Source organism: Pelecanus crispus, chromosome 3, assembly GCF_030463565.1.
Source record: "Pelecanus crispus isolate bPelCri1 chromosome 3, bPelCri1.pri, whole genome shotgun sequence".
NCBI classification, from domain to species: domain Eukaryota; kingdom Metazoa; phylum Chordata; class Aves; order Pelecaniformes; family Pelecanidae; genus Pelecanus; species Pelecanus crispus.
This window is the reverse complement of record NC_134645.1, coordinates 4,751,688-4,777,245: the sequence shown is the minus strand read 5'-3', so window position 1 is coordinate 4,777,245 and position 25,558 is coordinate 4,751,688. Positions and strand designations below refer to the sequence as shown.

Genomic DNA, 25,558 nt, shown 5'->3' with positions numbered 1-25,558 from the left:
GAAATTTCACATGAAATGTGGAAATGAATACTTATTTTTGTTGTAAATTAAATGGTCACCTTAAAAGGAGCGCTGACATTCTCAATTTGTATAGCAAGTAGATAATTGTAGAAGTGTATGGAAATTTAGGACAAGGAGGAAATGAGAATTGTGCATTGATAGTTGGAGAAAGGTACGTGGCCAGTAGGCAGAATCCAGTACCCTGATATATAATTGGTTGATGCGTAAGTGGAGATGTGGACTACTAGTGATGTTTGGCTGGTTAGAGTGTATGAGCATTTTTTTAGACGGAAGTGGGACATTTGATAATACCTCATTGAAATACTTGAGTTTTGAATTCAGTACATAACTGTTCTGGTTTCCAGCTGTAGTAAATGTGGTAAATGTTTATCATTTTGCCAATTAGTGATCAATTACGGTTAAATGTCAGTATAGACATGTCTATATTTGAAAGTAATAATTATCAACATAGCTAGTCTGAAATAACTTTATACATACATTGCACATTGTGTTCTTGACAGTTTTTTGTTTGTTTTTTTTGGTGCCTTCTTCCCGCCCTGCCCCCCCCCCCCCCCCCCAATCTTTATCTGACCAGGAAAAGGAAGTTAAGGTCTCACGGTCATCTCAAACTGCAGACTTCTAAAATCTGAAAAAAACCCAAAACCTAACAAACAACAAACCCAAAACTGGTTAATGAGTAAAATTGTTCAAGAAGGTTCATACTTGAAAGTGCACATCAATCACTAGTTCCCAGTGAAGCTTATGCAGAGTATTTCCAAAGAGGAGGATTAGAAGAAAGGGCTGTTCTCAATCACTGACTTCCACAGCAGTATTCAAGAATACTGTGCAGTTTCTGTCTTCAAGTTAGTTCCATCTAAACTTTATCTCTGTTTACCGAAGCAAAAAATATGTAGAATTGGTTCAGGACTTCGGTTTCTAACACAGAAAATATGATTTATTTGGATATTACACATCTTCATGCTGAAAAACCTTTCACATAAAGTTACTGTAACTTGATTACTGGTGTTTATTTTTACAAAGTATATTTTTTTATTTTTCATGCTATCAAAGATAATTTCTAATAAAAATAGAGCAGTTGCATTGGGTTTGTGGGTGTTTTTTTTTGCTACTAATATGTTTACATTTTTGTTTTCTTTAGTATCAGACATTGAAGGTGCTGATGGGTTGCAGCTCAGAAAGGAACATGCCCTCAAGATATTTGCTTACATCAATTCCTGGACACAAAGGTAACTTTGGAATGAGCTTGAGTGCTGGTGATACTGGATCCCAACAGCAGGTTTTCCCTTCTTAAAAAATATAGTAGAGTGAATTAGAATGGTCAAGTTATTAATGTGTAGCTAAGTGATACTTGGAGAGTAAAGGACATTTTACGACTTACTAAATAAAAATAACTGTATTTCCTAGTGCATTTTGGGCAAAGTGTATTTTGAATCTGGCATTCTGGATGCTGTAATGATTGTGTAGCAATAAATAGTTATATTGCAGTGACAAATCATGTGTGGTGCTGCTTTAACATAAAATTTTCTGACCTTCTTCTGTGGGTGCAGAGTAGGGTAAGAAGAATTTAAGAAAAGATCACTCTGAATGGGACCATCATGTGAAATTTTTCTCAATGTCCTAATACTGTGAGTCAAGACAATGAACAATTGCAGCCCCTAGCTGTTAAACTGATAAAGAAAATCCTTTGCACATGGTTGTCTTAAATCAACTAGATTATTCCTTTTAACCTATTATTTAAATTGCTGTTATTGGTTTTTTTTTTTAAAGTAGTTATATCAGCTATTCTGCTTACTTCACAGCAACTTATTTTTTCCAGCACAAGGAATTGTATGAATGTTCATTTTTAGAAAGAATCTACAGTAAGGATGTTTGGAATTCAGTGCTCAGCAGTGGTCACAAGACCAAACTGAATCGTAAGAAATATTGGGAAAAGCATAGAGAATAGATTGGAAAATGTTACCCTGGTATTTAGAAGACTTCAAAAGGAAAAAAGGAATGTCACATTTTGGATACCTGCGAAAACTGAATCCTCTTCTTCCTCATTCTGCCCAAAGATGACACTCAAAGCAAATTCCTTATCTTCTGTAATATGCTATTAGACACAGAGAAGGAATTTTAAATCAAAATAAACAGCAGCAACAGGAACCAGAATCCTGTCATTTCTTGACAAGTCCTAGATGCCAAGTTTGTCTGAGAACAATTGCAACCTAGTCATTTTCCAGGTCATCATCTGTTCAGAGTTTTGTTCTGTTCAACAGCTACAGCATGACAAATCCAACCTGAAGAAAACATAAAGACTGTATAACATGTAACTCTTTATTTTCTTCTGGTTTCTTTTTACCTTCCATACGTATGGGTTCGTACAATAAAGGAGTATGGAAAACAGTCCTATTCAAAGCAGAGTCTAGCGAAGAGGCCACAGGAAGGAGTTTTACTTTACATTTTAATTTCATGTCCCGTTTCTACTCTGCCAAATGGGCTTTTGAGAGTTCTGCTTGTTGTTTTATGCTTGAGGCCTTCCTTAAGAACTACGATTGTTTTTTTTACCTGTAGTTTAAATCTCTGTTTCCTTCAGAAGATCAATTGGCAACTCAGCCTGAAGAATACCTTTTTCTTCCATCTGCATGTAGTGTTCCCATTACAGTTTTCTTCTGGAAATTATGTTCAAAAAAGTCATATTTGTAGCATACTCATTTTTTCCATAGATCTTTAATTTTTGGTGAGCTCTTCTTCCTGTGAACACATTCAGATACATGAAGACTTAGAGGTTTTGCACATACCTCTATCTTGAAAAATGTGCCTTTGCCCGATAGAGAATTCTCCAATATCAGTTGGCGTTCAAATACAGATATGTGAGAAGTATTCACCAGACTTAGTTTTCGTTATTATTGAGAATAATTTGTTACAGCCAAGTGAAGTAGTAATTTGTAGGCATAAGTGATGGACCTATTGCACATAGTTTCCCCGAAGGATAAATGCTTGAGGATACACTTGGTTTTGCCTGCAATTCATTGTTGCCATTTGTTAATACGAAAATACATTTACAAGTAAATCACAAAATCTGGTTTTTTTCACATGGGTGAAGACACTTCACTTACACAACTTTAAAAGGATTTTTTTTCCTCCATAGATGGAACAAAAGCTTTTAGAAGCTTCCGTGACTGTATCTGTGCTGGAATTAGGGAAAACTGAATGTTATCTTTGTCTAACCCACTGGGAAAAAAAAAAAAAAATATCTGTGTTTAGAATGTGTATGCTTTAAGAGCTATAGCTCAAGGACATGTTTGTATTCCCTTAAGAGAGGCAGCACCCTCTACCTGTCATAGTTCTGAGCTCTCTGTCTCTTTTTTTCTTACAAATTATAATTTATTAAGCCCAGTTTCTAGATTAAATGCTATTCTTTGCAGAAGATTTTTTTAATCCCGTCTTATTGATGACTTCTTGCCCTATCGTTTGCCTGCTAGTTTCCTTCAGAAATGGTATGTGTAACTCTTGTATTATTTTAGTATCTGAGGACTCTAGTCATGGATTGGAGTTTGTTGTTCTCCGTGTAACAGGAGAAAGGTCTCTACTGCAAGACAGCTACCAGGTTTTATGGCAGTTACGTTCTGTAGTAGAGTTTGAATGAGAAAGAGCTGAGTCCATCTCAAAGATTCTGTTACAAGCATGGAGCCTTTAATTTTAGTCTTTATTGAAGCACCCTTGCCTATTGCTTGCTTTCTTCTCTATGTTCTCCAGGATTTAGATCCTTTTAGGGGAATGTCCTCCACCTTTTGTTCAGAATAAAGAGATCACTTGTTTGTACAGAAGCAGCACGTGTTCCTAGACAATAGGTTCTAGGGTATCTGTCTCCAGGGCTTTATGCACCCAGAATCGCTTTGACGTATATCGTTATCCTTGCCCACAACTAAAGCTATATTAGTTTTCTAACGTGATAATTTGATTGATTTTTCTTACGATATTGTAAATGGGTGGCGTATAGGTTTCCCCGTTGTTCTTTTTGGTTTGCAGTGTATCAGTAGACACTCAGAGGAATAATCTCTGAGCCTCCATAGTGAAACAAGTAATGAAGACACTTGACACTTTTTCCCATATGGGTAAAAGGTACCATTATGCATGGTGTTTCTATCCAAATGCAGATAAAAGAAGTGAGCTTAAATACTCAATTAAAACCAAAATTATTTTGCAGCCCTGTTGATTTAAAAATAACAAGAATTGGTTTTTACACGGCTGACAAGCATGTCAGGTGGTTTATTGCAATAAATATCAGTAGAGAAAACCGGATGAGGAAATGGATTCAGGAACATACTGAAGAACATTGCTTCTTTAGTAGTATGGTGGCCTTGCCCCTAAGATTCTTTTGTGTGTTTTACTCACAGTGGCAGCTGCTAAATGATAACAGGGACTTCACAGTTTTGGTGAGCATTTGGAAATAATGGGATGTTCACAGGGTTTAAGGACTTTAAGGCTTCATGACTCCCACTTGCTGCTGGGTAGAGTCTGTTTCATTTGGATTTCCTTACTTTTACGGGTCTGTCAAATATTTTGTTGTTTAAAATGTTTTAATGTGTAAAGTCCTTCTGGTCAGTTACCTGTTCTGATTTTAGCTACTTCAGGAATTTTTATTTTTATGTTTTTTTTCTGTTTTCTTACAGACAATGTCTGTGCTGTTTCAAGGAGTATAAACATCTGGAGATCTTTAACCAAGTAGTATGTGCGCTTATTAACTTAGTGATTGCCCAAGTTCAAGCTCTGCGGGACCAGCTCTGTAAACATTGCACTATTAATATAGATTCAACATGGCAAGATCACAGTAATCATGCTGATGAGCCCCTGAATGTAGAAAGACAGTCTCATGAAGAAGAAAATGGAGAACGGCAAAAATCTATAGAGAAAAAATTAGACTCTGCAAGAACTTGTATCCTGACAGAGGAGGAGTCTGCAAAAAACACTGACGCTTTTAGCTTATGGAGCACTGATGAGAAGGAAAAGTTGTTGCTGTGTGTGGCAAAAATCTTTCAGATTCAGTTTCCTCTGTACACTGCTTATAAGCATAATACTCATCCCACAATAGAGGTATATCTTATCTTTATGTGTATATTGAACTGTTTTGTGAAAGGTTATTTGTTCTCATTAATGAGTAGACTGTGTGTGTTTGGTGATAGTTGCTTTCACACAGGATGGGCAAATTCAGCTCTCCTGTTGACTTCAGTAGAACTTTTCAGAGAAACTTTTTAAATGACACATACTCTTACACTGTCTTTAAAATATGCTTAATTGTTATAGGTAATATATTGATAAGTGTTGGATGGAACTGTACACTGAATTATTGTACTGTTTAAATAACAGGAAGGCAAAAAGGGGACTATAGCGAAGCCTTTCTTCCAGAAGGTAACCCATTAATAGTTTACTAATTTCTTTTCATTACAATCTATGGTTCTAGAAGCAAAGCTTCATAAACTAAACTTTTTGTGCAAGACCAAGCTCACTTGTTAGAACAGCTGTTTAATTGACTGGAATAACAGAGCTCCACACAAGTAGCTTTGTTCTTCGGTGCTGATTTTTCTCCGTGATATTTGTTATGGCTACCATTCACACTTTCCGTATTTTTTTCTGAAAAAAACACCAAACACAAAAAAACTTCAAAAATCCTGGCAATGTTTAATTCACAATTTCGGAAATAAATATGATGATGTTAGCATTTCCTAGTTGAAACAATACAGTTCTTGGAAAGGTTGGGTTTTGATCCGACTTGTGGTAGTCTAATAACAAATAAACAGTTCTTGTATGCAATATTTGTATGCAAAGAAGACGTATCTTTAGCTATATGAAGAAAGCTTCTATCCAACAAACTTTTGGAAAGGTCCAAGTGGAGAATTAAACTACAGTTAACCCAGTCTTTTATTTAGAGAGTTTTGGGAGTTCTGCTGGAGCTCTGAGCGGTTACGTTTGCTTTTTGAACTTAAGTCCAAAATGAGAAGATACTGAGTCATATAGAATTTTTGGTTATGTATGCTAGAGCTATCACAAGATACAGTCAGCTCTTGTTGAATAAATCCTGCCATATCTGACAATAAATCTAATTAAAACCCACAACAAGAGTGGGTTTTTTGAGTGGGCTGGATTTTGGTTTCTTGTCTTATTCCAAAATGTATAGGCATAAGTTAACAGAGGTTGTTTCGCAAATACATGTGTGTAGAAAAATGAGATAAAGTTAGGATTCGTGGCTTTCAGATTTCCCATCATTCATTTTGGCCTGCCTTTTAAACTTTCACCATACATAAATAAATCTGTAGTTCGGCCTCTGCAAGTAGGAACTCTAGAAGGTAGATCTGTCTTGTCAGTTAAAAAAAACCCCAAGTCAATGACTAAAGTGATTTATCTTTTGTACTCCTGTGGGATGCCTACTGAAACTAGCTTCATAGGAATATGCAATGAACAATTCTGGAACAGCTTTTCTATGTACAAGCACACTTGCTTCTTTTAAATGACAATTTCCTGTATTTTTTTTCTTCTCTTTCAATTTCACTTCCAAATGGTAAAAAGAAAATCTCAAAGTGCCTCGTGGGATTTCTTTTTCACTTGATGTGCAGCCATAAAGTGATTTGGACACAGATATGCTGTAGATTGCTGTACTGTGACTGGCTATCACTTTAGACATACTAGTATATATCATACATATATATATATATGATATCATACTAGTGTATATAATTTGAATTATTGAATACATTCATTAGCTATCCTAAAAACATAACTTAAAGGGAAGCTGAGAGTGAAAAAACACTTTCCTGAGGTACAGACAAGTGAGGGAAAAGCTTTTTACTTTTCTGCTAGACTTATTGTGTTTCCAGGTTGGGATTATGGAGGTATGCTAGCCTGCCATATTTGTTGTGTATCTTGTTTCTTTTTTGGGGGAGATTTTTTTTGTTTACATTAAAAGGTTCCAGCATCAATCATTTTTCTCACAAACTGAGATTTCCTATATTTAGGAAGTACTAGGGTTCTTTTATTTTAAAGTAGTAATGTTAGCTATTTTAATGTCAAAACTCTACTACCATGAGTAACTCATTTACTGAGGTTTAGAATTTAATTTTGGGTTTCAGTCTAGAGCATGTCTTAGTTGAAGTGAGACAAGTTATTAGTCCCAGTAATGGGAGCACTTTTTGTTTTAGATAGGCTTGGACTCAGTCCTCGAGAGATCATAAAAAAAAAAATCCCTGTTTTAAGAATATCATCTATACTTGCAAGTTAAACAGATTCCTGGACAGACCAAATCTGCCAAGAATTTGTTGGGAGAAGCTTGTGTAGCTCTCCCTCTAAGCATTTCTTTTGCCCTGGAAAAAAGGAAATTTTCTGATGCAAAACAGACTCCGATCTCCACTCTCACTGACTTCAGAAATGCCTTGTTCCAGATTCTTGAGATGAATTTACACCATTTCATTGAGTCATCATGTCCAGTAAGGTTTCACTTTGCCTAGGAATGACCAGTTAGGCTGTCATCTAAAAATTTCCAATGTAAGGCTCTCACATGGTATTATTACCTTCTGGCAACAATTGGCAATCGCTATTACTGTTAGCTTTTGCTCTGCATACACCTCCAAGTTCTTTGTTCTTAATGACAGAAGACAAGTCTTGAAGCCTAATCCTCTTATCAGGTGCTTGCCAAAGCTGTTTTACACATGACCATCTAGTGGAGAAGAATGTCATTCCTATGAATGTAGCAGGTTTTCCCTAGTTGAGGAGTTTACACAGTTGGATGAAAATGAACAACAAAGCAAGATAAAAGGATATCCGCCTGTTTATGATCGTATAGACCTTGTCCTTAAATTATATGGGCCAAGAGTTATTTTTGTCCCTTATGCATTTACAACATTTCTGAAGAGAGTGAAGCCCGTGGTAGCCCGATTTTGACAACAGAAGCTGCCTTGAACAAGTGGCATTGCAGAGGGCAGAAATGTCACTGAAACATGCTGTATACAAGGACAGTGAAACTACATCATGTGGAAGTAAATCAAGCTCATTGCCAAGTATATAGTCTTGACCTGTGTAGAATGAATAGAAGTCTGGTAGGCAGAACGTTTGTCTCAACTTTTCTTAAACTGATGAGAAGCCTAATGAAAGATGTCTTTCTACTAAGATTGGATTTCTAAACCAGCACAATTAGTTACAGTCAGTTAGAGGTCAACCCACTTCAGGACGTAAATATTGAAAAAAAAAAAAATCTGTAAAGATAACATCTGGAAACACACCATTTGCTTCTGTTGAAATCTACCAATGGTTTTGGTGCCCGGATAGAGAGGCCTTTGTGTCTATTTTTCATCCTAAACAAAATTAGCTCAAAATATTTTTATAAATATAGCTGCTTGTTTTTTTGAGAAATGTTCATACTTTGGAATTAGTTATTTTTTTTTTTGTTTGTGTTTTGGATGCATGGGATATCTTTTAAGAGATCTTGCATACAGGGTAGTTTAAGACTGTATGCCCTATGCTTCTTTTCATACTTACTCTGTGCAGCAAGTGTAATACCTAGAATGGGCACTTCAGAGGGGGGAAAAAAAAAATCTAGAAAATGGAGGCTCTTAAAATCCTGTAGAGAAAGAAGCAATGATGTCAAGTTCACTCCCAAACTGTCTTAGAATGAGCAATGAATCTGAAGGGAGTTAGCCAACCATTTAGCAGTTCTTGACAGAGGATGAAATGAAAGAGGAGAGAAATCAGTTGTTTAGGTGTTTGTAGCTGCAGTCCCTGATCCTTTGGAATCTTGCAATCTCTGCTTCACCTTTTCAAGTACATACTTTCTTGGAAGATAGCCCTAATTAAGTGAACTCCGCCAAGGTTGTGTCTGTGTCAGACCTCAGCTAGTACATTTTATCTGAGGTGATGGTGTTTTTTTAATGCCATTTTAGATTCCCCTCAGGAATTCTCTTGTTTCCTTATAAACTTGATGTTAAGGAATTCTCACTCTGTTCTGTTTCACATCATCTGCAAGAACGGAAGTCACATTTCCAGACTCGGTCTCTCAGCTGCAACACTTCTAGTAAGCTTTGCAGGACTTGTGCAACAGACCTCCATAAGTTTTGATTTCTGTATGCTAAGAACTGTAGTTCACTTGACAACAAGTCTCTATTTTATTCAAGAAAACTAATAAAATTTCTCACTCTATTTCTGCAGTTTTCATGAGCAGGGTGCTGAACACCTTTTCTTGCTACATTGAAAACATACCACCTACTGGCTTTAAAGCTGTTTTAAAAATAACTGTTAGAGTATCACGAGTTCAGGCATGACTTAGAGTTCAGCAGAAGAAAAAAGAAAATAAATGCCTAGATATAATATGAGCATCTTGAATAATTCAAAATGTTTGTATCGTACTTAATCCATCGAAAATTGCTTGCCTCCAGCATCCTCTGGTACAGTTTTAAGCAGCTTACTCCTACACAGCTATTTGAAGTATATTCAGGAAAATTCCTTTAAAAACTTAACTTTATGTTAAACTTACATTTGATTTGCCAGTATGAGAACTGGGTGTTTGGTATGGAGGGATAGGAAGGAGAAGAATGCGTGCTGTGACTACCTGCGAGTATACATGGCAATGTTGTGGTTTTTACAGTCAGATTTTATGGTGTCTTTAGTGCCCTTTTGCCCCTAGCCATGTGCAAGATACACACAATATGTGTAACAACACTGATAAAGAGAATCCCTGCTTTATACTGCCCAACAAGTGGACGCTGTGAACATTAAAAAGAAAAGCTATTTTTCTAAACCCTTTTCAGTTTAGTGCTTCTAGAAAATAGGTTTCTTGTTGCAGCAAATAGCTAAGAGATTGATAGGGTGATACAATTCCTTCCTCCTCTTTAGTTAGCTTAATACTGTAAAGAGTATTAGACGCTTGCTTTATTTGATGTCTTGTGTTATATACGAAAGAATATAGTAGTTGAAGTTAACGAATTTTAATATTCTGATGGGAATGAATAATTTGACAGTTTAGCCCCTTAAGTCATTAAACGTAGGATTGTAGAACATCCTACATTTCATCTAAATTCAGATCTTTGACTATATGTCTCATCTTTATGCAAAAATTGCATTCATAAGCACCTGGATTGGTTCTGTTTTGTAATTTTCAGGCTGATGTGCAGCCAGTGTGTCAGACTATCCCCTTTGCAGTATTCCTCTTGAAAAAATTGGTGATCTGAAGGGGGGGGTGGGATTGAAGAGTGATCTGCTAATGTGTACTTACACATGCATCTTAACGAAGGTAAAGCAATGAACTGAAAAAGTATGTTTTTCAAGGCAAAAGCAGAGCAAAACTTGAGTTTCTGTCTTCCTCTAAAATAGGGGTTGGTTTGTTTCTGTTAGTTGACTATAATGAATGTTAATGGTCAGTTGGTTTTTTGTTCTGAAATGTGTTTTTATTGCTTCAGTTAGTTATTTTTTTTTTTTCTTTTTAAACAGGATATTTCTGCTCAAGAAAGCAATATATTAGGGGCGTTCTGTGATATGAACGTAAGTGGTCCATTTTTAAATAGGTGCACATTTCCTAGAAATTTAAAATAGCCATGTTTGCTCCTCTGTATAGATTTGCATTATACTAATGTAGCTTTTGAATTTCCTGTATATCTGAATGGATCTAGTATTGATTGTTCAAATTCTTCTCCCCCTCCCTTTTTTTTTTAACTGTTTCTAGGATGTAGAAGTACCATTGCACTTGCTTCGTTATGTTTGTCTGTTTTGTGGAAAAAATGGCCTTTCCCTCATGAAGGATTGTTTTGAGTATGGAACCCCTGAGACACTGCCATTTCTTATAGCACATGCATTTATCACAGTGGTATCTAATGTAAGTATTGGATTTAAACTGTTTAATGTTAAACACAAAAAGTAAAAAGACTGAAGTCTGGAAGAATTCTGTAGGACCAGGGAGGGAGAAAAACACTGTAAAATTTTCCTTGTTAGGAATGTGAGGTTTGCTGGTCCACTGAAGCATTTCATCATCCAAACCCTATATGTCTCCTGTTAGCGCACAAGTAGTTTGGCAAGTTTGTACCTAGATACGAAGATTGTAACAGCCCCAGAAAATACTTATAAGAATGTTGTCAGAGGTAATTTCTGTCCCTGAAATTGTGTCATGGAAATGCTTTAAGCTTCTTCAGGCTATATTAACTTTTTACCTATTTCCTAAGAGGCACAAAGGAAAAGCCTATGGATTTCTTTTCTTTTCAATTTCTTGTGTTTTTATATCATTAGACATGTTTGCAGCATAGAGGTAACTATCTTTTATTTTCACTTAGTTTCACAATACACATCTTTCATCAGTTCTCCATTTTGAAAGAATAGTGATTTTTGACTAGCAGAATTACAAATTGATTTTAGTGGCGATTCGAAGGAGATTGGTGATACAAATAAAAAACAGTCTCTGAAGAAGGGCATATGAAGGCTTAGTGTAATGTGAGAATGTGAAGTTGTGATCTGTCTTGTGGATGTTACATACGGACAAAAAGGAAAGCAATAGTTTGTTATGCCTTGTATGAAGTGAGTTTAACGTAATTTTGACACTGATTGCAATTTTAAATACTTAAAATCAGATTCTTCCTTCCACACATCTTCTTTCCTTCCTTGTTGCTGTTACTGACCAGCCAGGATGATGTTCTAAATAAGTATTGAAATACGTTTGCATGGAGGGAACCAGTGACAGAAATAAAGCTAGTGTGGGTGATCTGTATCACTCACTCCTGATCCTTTTAGTGTAATGATTCTTAAGTTGTAGGTCAGAGAACAAACGAGTAAGGCCATGGTATGCTCTTTTCTTGTAAGTTTGCACAGGAGGACTGCTGCAGGACCTCTGTATATTAAACTGTGGAGATATGTTCTCTTCTGGCCCTTTCAGTATGATCTGTTGAGCTTTCAGGTGATAATCTGAGGAGTTCTTCATCTGTAGCTGTTGTCAGTACAGCCTGCAGTCTTGTATGGTCTTGTAGATTATTGTGGTTTAGAAGTAAATTTTGGTCATGGAACCAAACATTCTTGCATGTCTGATTTTTGTTTTATTTTGTGTGGGAATGCACAAAACTGTGCTGAACAATGAGTGGCAGCTCCCTATCGCACCAGCATTTTTTTCAACAAGCATTCTGACTGCAAATCCCATTTCCTAGATATCCTATACCAGTGCATGTTTATAAACTGCATCTACCTTTGTTCCTTGTCCTTTTTTGAAGCCTTTATCTTTCTCCACATAAATTATTTATTTTCTTTATTCTTAGTGATGTGCCCTAACCCAAAATAGTTGTCAGCAAAGTTTCTCCTTTCAGTGATGACTTAGCAACTTTTATCTTTCATTCTAGTAGGTATACATCTAGCTGTCTCTTGCAGCTATTTTAGATGAATGCTATAGTTAAACCTGCCAGATAAAATGAAATTCAACCCAAACCATAACCAGTAGAAGTACTGTTTATTCAACCTTTTCCAGCATTGTATCTTTTACTGCTCAACTAGAAACTTTCTTTTGAACGTTGTCTGGCTTTGCTGGCAAATCTGTGTGAGTTAGAGGAAAACTGTTTTAGAAAAATTTTTATCGTTAGCTTTTATCTGTCAGATCATTACAGAAAGTATAAGAAAAAGTTTTCTGTGTAATGTGCTTTATTCATCCAGTTCCTGCATTTTGGTGTCGCTTAGTGTACTTGTCAGCAGTGCTTCTGACTTTCAAATGCAATATGTTTATTAGTTCCGAATAAGGCAACTAATTTTTTTTGACAAAATACATTTTACCTTGCTGATATTAAAAAAAAAAAAAATAAAAAATTTTCTCTACCTCTACAGTGATGCATAAGCTTCTAATTTTGATGCAATGCTTCTCTTTCCCTCTATAATTCATATAACTTAGGTAAATATAAATAATTTAATAAGTGTTTCTGATTGTCTGTGAAATGATATACCAAACTCCAATAAAACAAAAAGAAGCATTCACAAAACTGTATTTGTTGCGAACAAAATATTGGTCATCTCAGTAAGAGTAAGTAATTTGCCTTGGTTTTATCCCAATGCATTTCAGTTTATGGGATCTGTAGATAGTGTGAGATTAATGAATGACCCTGTCGATAATAGCTCGGTGAACAGCTCTGCAATGTCAACTGTTAACTGGTTCACAACGTGTAAAGCCAGAACCATAGTGTACAGAAACTCTTAAATACATTTTCAGAGTTGTACCAGCTCTTGCGAATGGCAGTTAAGTAGCCGTTATTGTAAAGGCTCCTAGAAATGCCCACGCTGGAATTTATTTTCAAGTCTGTGAGATGAATGAGTTGTTTAGCTACTACCTTAAATGTTTCAAAAAATGTTTTCAGAAAGATTGTAGTGTGGCTGACCCAATCAATTTCTCATTAAAAAGTTAGGCTTCGTAGTAAGGTCCAGAAAGTAGAATAGGTAAAGTTGGAAATAATAAACTAAAGTCAAAGAAATCATTTTCTAACAACCAGTAACATTCAACTTTTAGTAGACAAGGCTGCATAGCGGTGTGGAAAGCATTTGCTCTGTTTCTTCCACAAAGGAAGGTGAATATCTCATTAAGTGCTCTCTACAGGTGTACGGAAGAGACCATTACCACAAATTAGGAAAGCCTGTGGGGAACTGAGCTACTTGTTTGTGATTGCTGGTGTCTCCTTTATATAGAAGACATTAAAATTATTGAAAAGATGTTTCCTTGTTTTTTTTTTTTTTATCCAGCCAATCTTGTTTGAGTAAATGTCTTTGTCGGACAAGCTTATGTTTGTAATAATAAAGCCAGCAAATGTAATATAATGCAATTTACTTCACACAGGGAGTTGCCTAGTTGGCACTCTTGTTTTTTCTCCAGCCTATGGCACTGCAAGATGCTTTCTTAGCAACCTGTATTGTGGTAGGACTGACTGTTCCTTGTTAGGCTATTTCTTTGCTGTCTTTTTTAGTTAGATACTTGGTTCCTCCTTTCTTCCCACGTTTCATATTCCATGGTATTTGCTCAGCTTAACTACCTGATGTTGTGGTGTTCTCCTTAAAAAGCTAACAGATGCCGAGAAATCCATGACCTGCAGCTTGTTCTGTGGAGGGTTTAAACTTTGCTGAAAAAGCCTGTCAGTACTTCATTCCGTATTGTTTCGGTTTTGTGGATGTTGTGGGGGAATAACTATCCTCTCAGTGGACATGAATTAATTGAAATGATGCTGATGGTTTCCAAAATGTTGGTTTAATTTTACTGTACGAAACTTCAAAACTTAAGTCAGAAGTAAAAACTGTTGAGAGACGCACTGCCTTTTAGAAATGATTTGCCTATGATAAAGAACTAATAATAAAAAAACCAAAAACCTCGGAAGCTTGAGAATAGAACAGATGCAGTAAATAATTTGTCTTAAAAGCAGGTGGAAGCAAAAAGTGTGATGGAAGTTCTGGATTTTTAATGTAATTTTTGTCTATGTTGTCTTTATGTCATATATGTTATGTCATTTTATTTAAATAATTTAGTATATTTATATTTTAGTTCATGATGAAAATTACGTTTTCATTTATAACGTGAAATTATCCATTAATTCAGTTCTGAGGATGAAGGTTGTATGTAATGCAAGTATACAGATGAATGAAATGGCTTTAGAAGTTTGAATTAATACAGAGTGAAAATTGCTATGAACAATGAAAGCTATAAAAACAGAATTATAAAAACATTTCCTGCTTTTATTTCACAAAGCAATACACTTTCTGCTGTGTTTGATACTTGTATATGAAAAAGAGCATGTCGTTGTGTTAAAAATCAAATTGTGTAAATACAATGGTATCTTTGTGGTCCTTGCAATTCCTTGTCAAAATGTTATTTAATTCCTGTTTCTAGGACAAGGATCTTGTAGTTACGCTTTCTATCTTTGGGATGTTAGCATTTTTTTCTTCTTGAGACTGCCAATAGGATCAGAAGCTTATTCCAAATGTGCTCTTTTTTGCAATGTGAAGATTTGGCTGGTTTGTCTTGCAAAGTAGGTTAGTATTGTTACTGTGTAGTGTTAGTTGCATTGTCACAAGTAAGTCTGAAAATACTTTTTTACAGAACTGACTCAAAAAGTTACTTGGCTAATTCCAGAAACGTTTAAAGTGCTGGTGATACAGTTTTACTACAGCCTAATATTTTTCTCTCCTGGCAAGAAGGAGAATTTAGATTTTCTGCATCCAGAATTTTCCAAAATCCTGGTGAGAATTTAGTCCTTAGCCAGAATTCATTGCATCAGTTGCAAAGATTAAACATTCTTTTAAGAACAAACATGGAGATGTAAATTAACGTGACAGCTTTGAGTGACTGACGGTGTTAGCTGTTCACAAGATTTGTGTGCACACATGATGAAAATTATGGGAGAAGTAGTAACAGCTGCTGATGTTTCATCTATGCTAGGTCCCTTACCTGGCACGTAGTTGTCTTTCCCTAACAGGTTTAACAGGCTCAGCATTCCTTTTTGAAATGCAGATGGAACTTCTAACTTTGCCTGTGTAAGTAGTTTGGTTGGTCCTCTTTTCCTTACAGCGGTGTTAAATAGCTGTTTCAGGTTTTTTTTCTCTGCGTATGTTTTCCTGCATACAGTTTTGCAAAGGTGGTAAAGGCAGGATGGCAAATAGGGGAATGCAAATATGGTAGTAAAAAAAAACTGTACTAAAACACTGGTTTTAAAACGTAATTTTATTTTATAGGATATATAAGCCCTAAGAAGCAAAACATCAACATAAGTCAAATAATTTTACTTGATTTAGGAGAGGTTTGCAAGGAACAGAAAGAATGGAATAATTTTCTTGTAGACTGTAAAAGAAAAAGGAAAATGAAACTCCACAAGGCTGAGTAACAGTTTTTCCTACTGAAGAGACTACAGAAAACTCAGAAATGAGACATCTGGGCAGTATGATACTATTGATACAGAGTTTATATTTTCCAACTGACTAGAAGAAAAGATGCAACTCCTGTTTACAAATCACAGAAACATTCCTCAGATAACAGCTTTGAAAATTAGAAAATTAAGAAGTTGAAAGAACTGAAGTTGGATGAAAAACAACAACAAAGCCTTTTTTTCTAAAGTGGGGTTGCATGTGCAAATGTACCAGCAATATTTCATTTTTTACCATTCCCATTAAATGTCATTAATGAAATTTTTATCTATTTATGTTTTTGCATTGTAGATCAGAATATGGCTACACATCCCTGCTGTCATGCAGCACATTATACCCTTTAGGACTTATGTTATCAGGTAAATTTTTAATTTAAGAATTTTTCTTGTCGGACTTTTTGACAGCACCTATTTATAATTTCAGCTGATACACTTTTAATTGTTCAAGTTGTTGCTCTGACTGTATCATTTCAACAAGGAGAGTGAAAGTAATGTTTAGAGTTAGTTTGGGCAGCTCCTTACATCTATCTGATTTCAGTATCAATCAGATCAATCTTATTACAATCAGATCAATCTTGCTAATAGCATTTTTAGTGTGACATCCAGCCGCATTCTGACATGTCGTGTCAGGTTCAATTGCAGTACAGCTGCACTTACTGCAGTATCTTCATAAAACTTCACATAAAATTTGCAATGAGACGATGTAAGTAGAAGAGCAATATGTAGTCATTGAGATTTCATATACTGAGTTTCACTGAGTTTTAACACTGCTTCACATTTTGATGTTCTGTATTTCCAGCTGGCAGGAACTGAAGTGTGATCAAAAGTCTACTCACACTTTTATGTATCTAAATATATCCAGTCCCGAAGATTTTCTTTATATCAAACTGCCTATCATAAAAAACACTTCAAAATTAAAGTACTTAAAAAGATACTTAATTATACAAGCAATTTATTTTTATTGGCTTTCTCAGGACAATAGGAAAAATACAGTGAGCTGCTGATGAAATTATCTTGTGTATGTGTATCTGCCTGGAGGTGGAGAGGTGTGGTCACAGCTCATTCTCCTTCCAGTGGCCCAACATTAAACTCCTCTGGTGCAGACGACCTAAAAGGCCACTGTTCTTGCTTGGGCCCACAGCTCCTCCAAGGCTCTGGATTTCCTACAACTGTAGCATTAGAAATGTGCTTATAGTGGTCATAGCTTACTTCCCTGATAGCAATAAATGTGCCTTTACAGATTATATTGTCTTAACTATACCAATATAAAATTAACACTCTTAACAAAAATAATTACATGGGCAACAAAAAAGTGCACAGAACAATGAGGCTCAGAACTATATTTCGTATTTTAAAATGTTCTGGTTTTAATTGTAAAGAATTTTGACTGTAAAAATTTAAGTACTGGCTTGGCTGTGGATCTATTTTGCTATAATATGGTCTCTACCAAAATGATATCAGCAGAGAGAAGGGTATTCTGACATGTCACTCTTGAGTTACAGTCCAGCCGTGTGGACTCCTTTAATACTGATGTGTTATCTTTGAAATCTTATAAAGGTAATTATTAACCCTGAAGCAGTCTAGGAAGGTCAGGCAGAGGATCTTCAAGTTCTTGTCTCCATACATATTCCATTAATGGTTGTTCACGTACCTGGGAATTTGGTTCATGAGCCTTACCTATCTCCTTGCAATGAATGGAAATTAAAAAGAGCATTGAAGGATCAACCATTAGAGATAGGCTGATAAGAAGGAACTTGAATGAGACAGAATAACACAGCCTACAGTCTTTGCTGTTAATCCTCACTTGCTTGTCATCCTATAATTCTTAAAGCATTTTCTATTTTATAACTGTAGGTGTAATTAGGGTCACTGGAATTAATAGAAGATTTTTTTTCCTGTGTTCTCCTCATATCTTCCTCTTTACCCACAGAAAGTTTGCATTTGATTTAAAATGTGATTTGTCAGCAGCTTCTTGCCATAAATAATGCCCTTGATGTCTGTTCTTAGCATTTGCAATACATTCATGTCAATCAGAACGGTTATATTAACACAGGATACATCTATGGAAAACAGTAGCAGTTTAGAGATGGAAGGGGATGTTCTCCCAGTTTCGATTTTTAACAGCTGAAACCTGATGGGAGATCTGGGATTTCTCAACATTATGAAATCCAAAGCTTTGTTTGTGAAGATGCACTTACGGAGTGGGACATGAAGGTTGGAGGACATAGAACAAAAATAACTGCTAGTGCTATACCTTTGTATGGGACAGAAGTTGACACAGATGCCTTCGGTAAAAGATGACTTTCTTGATGTATGCAGCTCACCCCATGTGGTTGTCAAGCTTACAGATCTTGTCTTAGCAGCTTGGGTCTCTAGGTCTCCATCTGCTTTTTTACTTTAGTTTTTTTTTTTTTAAAAAAAGGCAAACATAATCCTGGGCACAGCAGCACAGCACCTTTAAAACACATCCTGCAATAGCTTCTGCTGCTATGCAAAGCAAGAAAGAGGGCTTGGAGAGGTTTTTAGTCTAGAATGAACTCTTGGGGCTCTAATTGACTGTTAGTCCAAACTGCTGCTCGTGTAGGTTCCTTGCAAGCACTGCGTTTTGGAGTGCTGATCGGCATAAGCAGAAGGACCGATCGCCTGACAGGCATCTTAGCAGCATCTTTTATCAGATGAGGTTAACCTTTATGTTCCTGTTCTGTGGTTGTTTCTACTAGGAGTAGATGAAGCAAAGTATGTATTTGTGTAGAGGAGACCACTGCTGGAATTCGCAAAGATCATGGGCACAATCTTGTCATTATTGCTGCTACTAAAAAAAGACTAGCAAATGTTATTTTCTGCCTGGGGAATGGAGCACGAGCATTCATATCTTGCCTGTGAAGGGCCTATGTTTTTAAGCAGTTTAGGAAAGAAATAAAGGACATGAGTTAAAAATTATACCTTTCAACAAGGAAGGAAAGTGGTTTTGACCCCCTCAGAAGGAGGCTTTTATTGATCCTAATACCTTAGAATTCTGCATTTCAAATTGCAAAATTCTCATGAAAAAAAAGAAGAGACTTATTGACAAAGTGACTCAAGAAAATAAGTCATAGCTTATTGCAATTATAAATGAGAGCAAGTTATTGATGATGTCTCTTTATAAAGACATTGGTTCCAGCTGACTTCCACCTCAAGATCAGAGATGAGAGATGCTCTACATGGTTCCGGATACGGAATGCCTCAAGAGAGCAGTAGCTATAAACAGCAGTGTTCTGAGGACAGTGTTTTTTCAGTGGCAAGATTGTTGATTGAAAGTGTCATGTCCTTTAGAAAGGAAAAGACTAGCAATGAAGTCCAGTTTTATGAGAAGTAAGAGAGAAAGTTCTATGTCTGATACTGCAAGTCGCCTCTATAAACCACAAAAAAGTGCTGGATAATACGAAGGAAAAGACCTGAAATTCTTCTTTCTTCAACATCACAGTTGTTATCACCCACTAAATGTTCCTCTGGTAAAATCTGAGCGCTACATGTAGCATTAGCGCTGACCAATATCATATTTAGTTCTAACCTTTTCTCCTCCCCTCCCTTTTTCCTCTCTCCCTCTTCAAGACAGATCTTGAGGGATGTTTTACAAAGGATTCGTGTCGCTGCCCCAGTTAGGGAGAAACAGAACAGTCTGTGCTCAAGCACGTTGACAGGAAATTGGAAGCGGCAGTTGCTCCTGTGTTAGCCGTGCAGTCTCGGCACAGGGCACAAGCATAGCACTGGTATATGCAGAGGAAGTAGAAGCTCCGAACAGAATTGTTGATCCATGATGCTTCCTGTGGAATACAGTGAGAGAGAATGCAGCTGAAAGAATTCAAATTACTCTTTTGCTTAAAAATACTTTTCTTAAGAATTTGGGGTTTATGGGCATGCCCAAGACCACTCCTTGCCACTAAATGTCATGAAGAACTCTTGGAATAAGCCTTGAAGTTTTCAATTGCAAAACATATTTCACTCCTCCAAAAATCTGAAAATTTATGCTGTTAGGTACAAAGAGTAGGCAAGTCAGGAGACAATAGCCAGGCACTTAAGTGAATTCTCCATCTCACTGAAGGGCACTGACTCATTCTGCTTGATATCTCTTTTGCAGCTGTGGTCCAAAGCAGTCATATTAAGGGAAAAAAGATTATTTCACAGCTGAGTAGCTGAAGTCCTGAAGCATAAGATGTGATTGTAAGCGTTACATTAACATGGAACTGCACGTTTACAACTGAACTCTCTCTGTCCCCAAATACAGCAAATTTAAATAATTTCAGTAGACTAAAACTGGTTTCTTTAATTAATGTAGATGTATATGTGTTGCCTAAATGTAGATAATATGTATTTACTGATTATTTTAAGTATGCCAGGCTGGCAGGACAGGTCCTATACATATATAGACTATCCTTTATGTATATGTATAAAAAGAGGTATGTTTCTTTCCAAAAATCTCATTTAGGCAAAAATGACAGATTTACTAGATTACACAGATCGTGAAGTATCGTTCACATATTCCTTTAAGACTTAATGCTCATCAGAATCAAAACGATAAAAGTTCAGGAATTAAAAAAATAATGAAGGACAGAATGGAAGCTATTATTAAGCCATTATATGAATCAGTCACATACTCACATTTATATACTGTATACGGCTCTGATTGTTCCATCTCACACAGATAATAACAGAACTACCTAGGTGATGGGAAGGGTGACGAAGAAGGTAGGAGATAAAAAATTACTTTGCTAGGAGGAGAGACATAGTCTAGGATTTTTTTTGACAGGGAGATGGCCATTATACGAGTGATATGAAGACCATAAATAGGGAATGATAATTCACGGTTTTTCGAAAACAAGAAATTGAGAACATGCAATACAGTTGTCAGGTTGCAGACTTAGGAGAAATGAAAAGAGATTGTTTTTCACGAGGACGTAATTGTGAACGTAACTGGCATAGGTTAATGAGAAAGCCAAAAGTATAAATAGAAAGAGATAAATGAATTCACAGTAGTAGATAAGGTCATCCTTTTTTTTAATATATGGGATAAATCTTTCATCTGCTTTGAGTGGCTATTTTGGGCTAAACAGACCTTTTGCCTTGCTCCAGTGTCACTGGTCTTATATAAGGCAATGCAGCAGGTTTACAGTTAGTCAGTGTAAGGGACGATGTGTGTTAATTGTCAGTGCTAGCTGAAGATTTCTTTTTTGTTAATAATAACCTTCTACTGGTAAAAGCATAAAATGGACCCAGTTTACTGATGCAGATGGGTTTAGGTCACTGTGTCTTTCCACAATAAAAATGAGGCTTGGCCTACTTTGCAAGTTCCTATAGTTTTAATCCTGGTGTAAAGTTATCTTGATACTTGATTTATGACCAGTACAGTAGTGCCAATAAATTTCCTAGTGTAGGTGCAGTTATACTTGTAAAGACAAGTATGTTATCTTCCACGTTTATACTGTGCCTGGTTACAGTAACCCAGTTGTGTTAAAAAACCTAGGGTGCAGGTTAACAAGTAAAAAGCGCTCTTTTTCTCTGTAGCTTGCTTTAGGGCCTTGGCAAAACAGATTATACTGTTGAAGTACTTCTGTAGCTGTGAAAATGGACCTACAAGATAGTTTCAGTTATTACAAAGTGAGATTTTTTTAAAATGCTGTCTCTTAATGATATTATAATACAGACAACGTGACACAAGTCTGATTCAGGCTTGGACTAAATACAGTAAACGCACTGAAAGAACCTTAAAAATGTTGTAGTGTGAATTTTATGAATGAAAGTAGGTTTATACTGATACTGTTACATTAAAATAAATGTTTTGTTGTGTAAACTAGATTAGTATAGTTACTTCACCAAACTTCCTAGTGTGAGGAAGATTTCAGGTGAAAGTCCTGTTACAGAAATCTAGTGAAGCCACAAAAGCACCCTTCTTTCTGTATGTGTAGATGTGTCCATTCCCACCTGTATGTTGCATACAAGCACTCGTTGTCTGTCCTATGTAGGAGGAGAAAATTCATATAGTTTATTTTAACATCTTTGAGATCTTTCAAAATCCTTCACAAAACAAATGAGTATGACTTCATGTGCATTATGAACATTGAAAAGCTTTGGGAACCAGGGCTGATTACAGTTTGCATATAAAAATGGGGAGATAAAAATTGGTCTGAGGTTGCTGATAGTCATATTGAGATTATTATGTTTTCTAACATGGACCAATGCATTTTTTCATCAGAGTGTAACTCCTCTCACCTGTCTGTAGGTTAAAGATAGGTCACTGGGTCTGGTTTGCTGCTGAACTTTTTCAAATGAGTATTCCCTTCTTGTTGCTACTTTTCTTTTGTTTAGAAATCATAGCAAAGAAGCATTACTTTCTTGCCATGATCTGATTTCTAGTGCCTCACATAAGAAGACAAATTTGACAATTAATAACAGTGAACGATTTTATTACCTTGGCCCTGAATGGTCCTGTTGTCCTGCCATTACTTATCTGTGATTTCTATCATAGATCTACAGCCTCTATGATTATTTGCACAGAAGTCTTTTTTCTATGTTTGACAATTTTAAGTATCATTTAAGTGTGTTTATTTTAAGGCCTCTACACAAGAGCTATGAAAAAGGGCCTCAATCTAAATAAGAATCAGGGCCTGTATTTTTGCCTTTTTTTTTTTTTTTTAATTTACTGATGTTTATATGATGTAAATGCAAAGGAATGGTGCATAAATCTAGTTAAGTGTAGTTTAATATCTCTTGTGTTTTTTAAAAGATTCATGCATCTATCTGGCCGGTCTCCAAGGATAGGTCCAGGCTTAGGCTGTCAAACAAATGGATTTTTAACACATTTCCGCATAGTTAAATCTAGTTTGGAGGTAGTTGAAACTTCAAAATGCTGAAGTACAGCAGAAAAAATGAATTATGCTACCCTTGTATGTATGTACATACATTTCACTGGGCAATCTTTAACTGCTTCAAAATAAGCTCAGGAAAGCATGTTTCAACATTTTTTTCTTAGGCATTCAGTTTAGAAGAAATTCTCAACTGTGTCAGTGTTTTATATGTGAACTTTACAGGCATTTCAGTATAGATTTTCTTGGTATATCTTGATCTTGTAGTTGCTTAGGTAAGACTAAGGTTGCGCTAGCTTCTCTAAGTTAGCTTTTATAAACGATTATTTCTTCTGCCTCCCATTTGCAGAGGTTATCTGTATTGCAACTCATTGTGCATGATCAGATAACCCACTATTCTAAGTCATCTGCAGTAGGAAGAACTTAGCTGTTTAAAATTCTGTAGCATTTTTGGTTTCTCTGTAAGATTCCTAGGATTCTTGGTGATGCTTCACATATGCCCTTAAAGATCATAATTACTGTCAATAGAAGAAACAACTTGGGCATGTGTTCCTGTACTAACCTGTTGTGAAAGCAGTACTGTGGCACAGGGAGTGCTGATGTACAAGCATAGATGGCATGTGGTTATGGCAGAAAAAACATGCATGTACTGCATTTACTCTTAATTGTATCAGAACGTGATTGCACAATTATGATTTTTTTCTGTTCTGCAACTGAGGCCACAAACAGGGATATATTCATCTTCAGAGGATTCTCACTGTCAGAGCATGCTGTTTGTGGCCCATTGACACTGTTCAGAAAGTCAGTTTTAAAGTATGTTAATGTGTTAAGCGGATTGTGACAGTTCAGTTTTAAATGAAGTAAATAAACATGATGCAGCTGTTTGGAGAGGGCACTTTCCAGTGCTTCCAACCTACATTTCTGAAGAATTCCATGGGTTTCCTGTCATTTTGTGGAATGAAAGAAATCCGAAGAGGTTTAAAATAAGAAATTTATTTACTTTTTAAAATATTCTGCATAATCCTGTTTTTCCTTGGTGGTTTTTTTATTGTTGCCAACTTTTGATAGTGGTATTTTAAGGCTTAGTACTCTTACAGCTATTGGAAATACATGTTTGCTATAATCAAGATGGTGTTCCAGGAATGTTCTAGTTTGAATCATACCTTTTTTTTTTTTTTTTCTTCCATTTGTAATTTATTCTAGGTATTTATGTAAACTGTCAGACCAGGAGTTGCGACAGAGTGCAGCCCGGAACATGGCAGATTTAATGTGGAGCACAGTTAAAGAACCATTGGACACAGCCTTGTGTTTTGATAAAGAAAGTCTTGATCTTGCGTTTAAATACTTTATGTCTCCAACTCTAACAATGAGATTGGCTGGGCTGAGTCAAATAACAGTAAGAACTTTTTAAAAATATAAATAATATTTAGAATAAATGTTTCTTTTTGTGTTTTATGAGTTACAGACTTGTTTTGGGGGGCTTTTTCAATGTGTGAAAACAGCAGAATCCTCTTACATGCAGTCTTAGGAAATTATAGTCATGACTGTGAATATAGGGTTCACTGAGAGAGAAGTCCAAGTGATGGCTGTGTTCTGCAGCACATGGAACTGTACCATTCCCTGAACAATTTACCATGCTAAACGAAACTGTCTTCTAGCCATGTTTTGTGACAGCTATGTTGAAGTTAAGTCCCTTGACATGGCTATATTTGTTGTTTACAAAGGCTTTCAATCTGTTTTCATTTTTAGCTTTACCCTGTCTTGACTCTACTGTAATTAGCTGCTTCTTTGTATTGTACGTACCTCTTTTTCCTGTTTGTTTAGTCTGTTTCTCAAGAGAGAGCATTTCTGCATTAATTAGCAGAAGACTGAATTGAAGAGGTAAATATATATAGCATCAAATAGAAATAGATTAAAAACAAAAAAACCCACCCTTCTCTTTCCCATGGAAATGCTCCACATTGCACCAGTCAAGATACATTGTGCATCTTTTGTCTGCCGTCACTTCCTACGTATGTATTATAGCCATAGCGAGACAGTTGTACAGGAGGTCAGAAGTGAACTTTTTTATTCATCTGAGCCTTTTCAGTTTTGTGTTTCTTCTGACACTCCTGTATTTAAGATTTATAGCTCATATTGCCATGTTTTCCTTGATGCACAAAATGCTGAACAGGAACAAACTATACTAGAGTGAACAAACACGTTCTCCTTAAGCTTTGGAGTATTTTCTGAACACATTTGGCCTTCTCTGTTCTAACTGATTACGTAGTATCACTCAGTGACTCTCTTCATCACTGACTGTCAGTAAATACAAGACAAGTTTACTTAAATTTGATTTTGCTTCTCACAGTGAACTGCATCCCCTCAGTATTAGTCAGATGCTGTTGTAAGGGTAACTGCATTTATTGCACTTGAATGCATTGTCCATTCAGTTTTACATTTGTATGAATGACGACATAATGAGGTTCATCCAGTGGAGGTGCTAAAGCAAGATACAGACAAAGTTAACTTTTGGAAGAAATAGTGACAGTATGTATTCATTACTGTAAATATTTAATATGTAATTTATGTGACTTTATATAAATGCTACATATAATAGACTCGGTGCCTGAATTCTAATCTTCTGTCATAATTAATTAGCATAAAGTGAATGTTCAGGGTTCTTTTTGTGTAATAAGAAAACTTCAGAGAGTTGATAAAGTCAAGGGGAAAATATAGCATATATTTTTGGTTTGATTTTTCATCGCCATGTGCTTTATTATTTATACAGTTACAGATATCTCATAATATCTGGCAGATACATTTTAAAATATGGCCATT

At 35.9% G+C, this 25,558-nt stretch overlaps 1 protein-coding gene across 1 annotated transcript in view; it reads left to right on the top strand.

Moving 5' to 3' along the window:
* The first annotated feature begins 220 nt into the window (after nucleotides 1-220).
* The window catches only part of USP34 (ubiquitin specific peptidase 34), a 121,976-nt gene continuing 96,638 nt past the window's right edge, over nucleotides 221-25,558 (top strand). Inside the window, exons 1-8 of the mRNA XM_075706775.1 lie at nucleotides 221-224; nucleotides 1,160-1,247; nucleotides 4,677-5,097; nucleotides 5,371-5,412; nucleotides 10,474-10,524; nucleotides 10,706-10,855; nucleotides 16,192-16,259; nucleotides 23,942-24,134. Of these exons, the coding sequence (XP_075562890.1) occupies nucleotides 221-224; nucleotides 1,160-1,247; nucleotides 4,677-5,097; nucleotides 5,371-5,412; nucleotides 10,474-10,524; nucleotides 10,706-10,855; nucleotides 16,192-16,259; nucleotides 23,942-24,134 (1,017 nt within the window). The remainder of the gene's footprint in view (nucleotides 225-1,159; nucleotides 1,248-4,676; nucleotides 5,098-5,370; nucleotides 5,413-10,473; nucleotides 10,525-10,705; nucleotides 10,856-16,191; nucleotides 16,260-23,941; nucleotides 24,135-25,558) is intronic.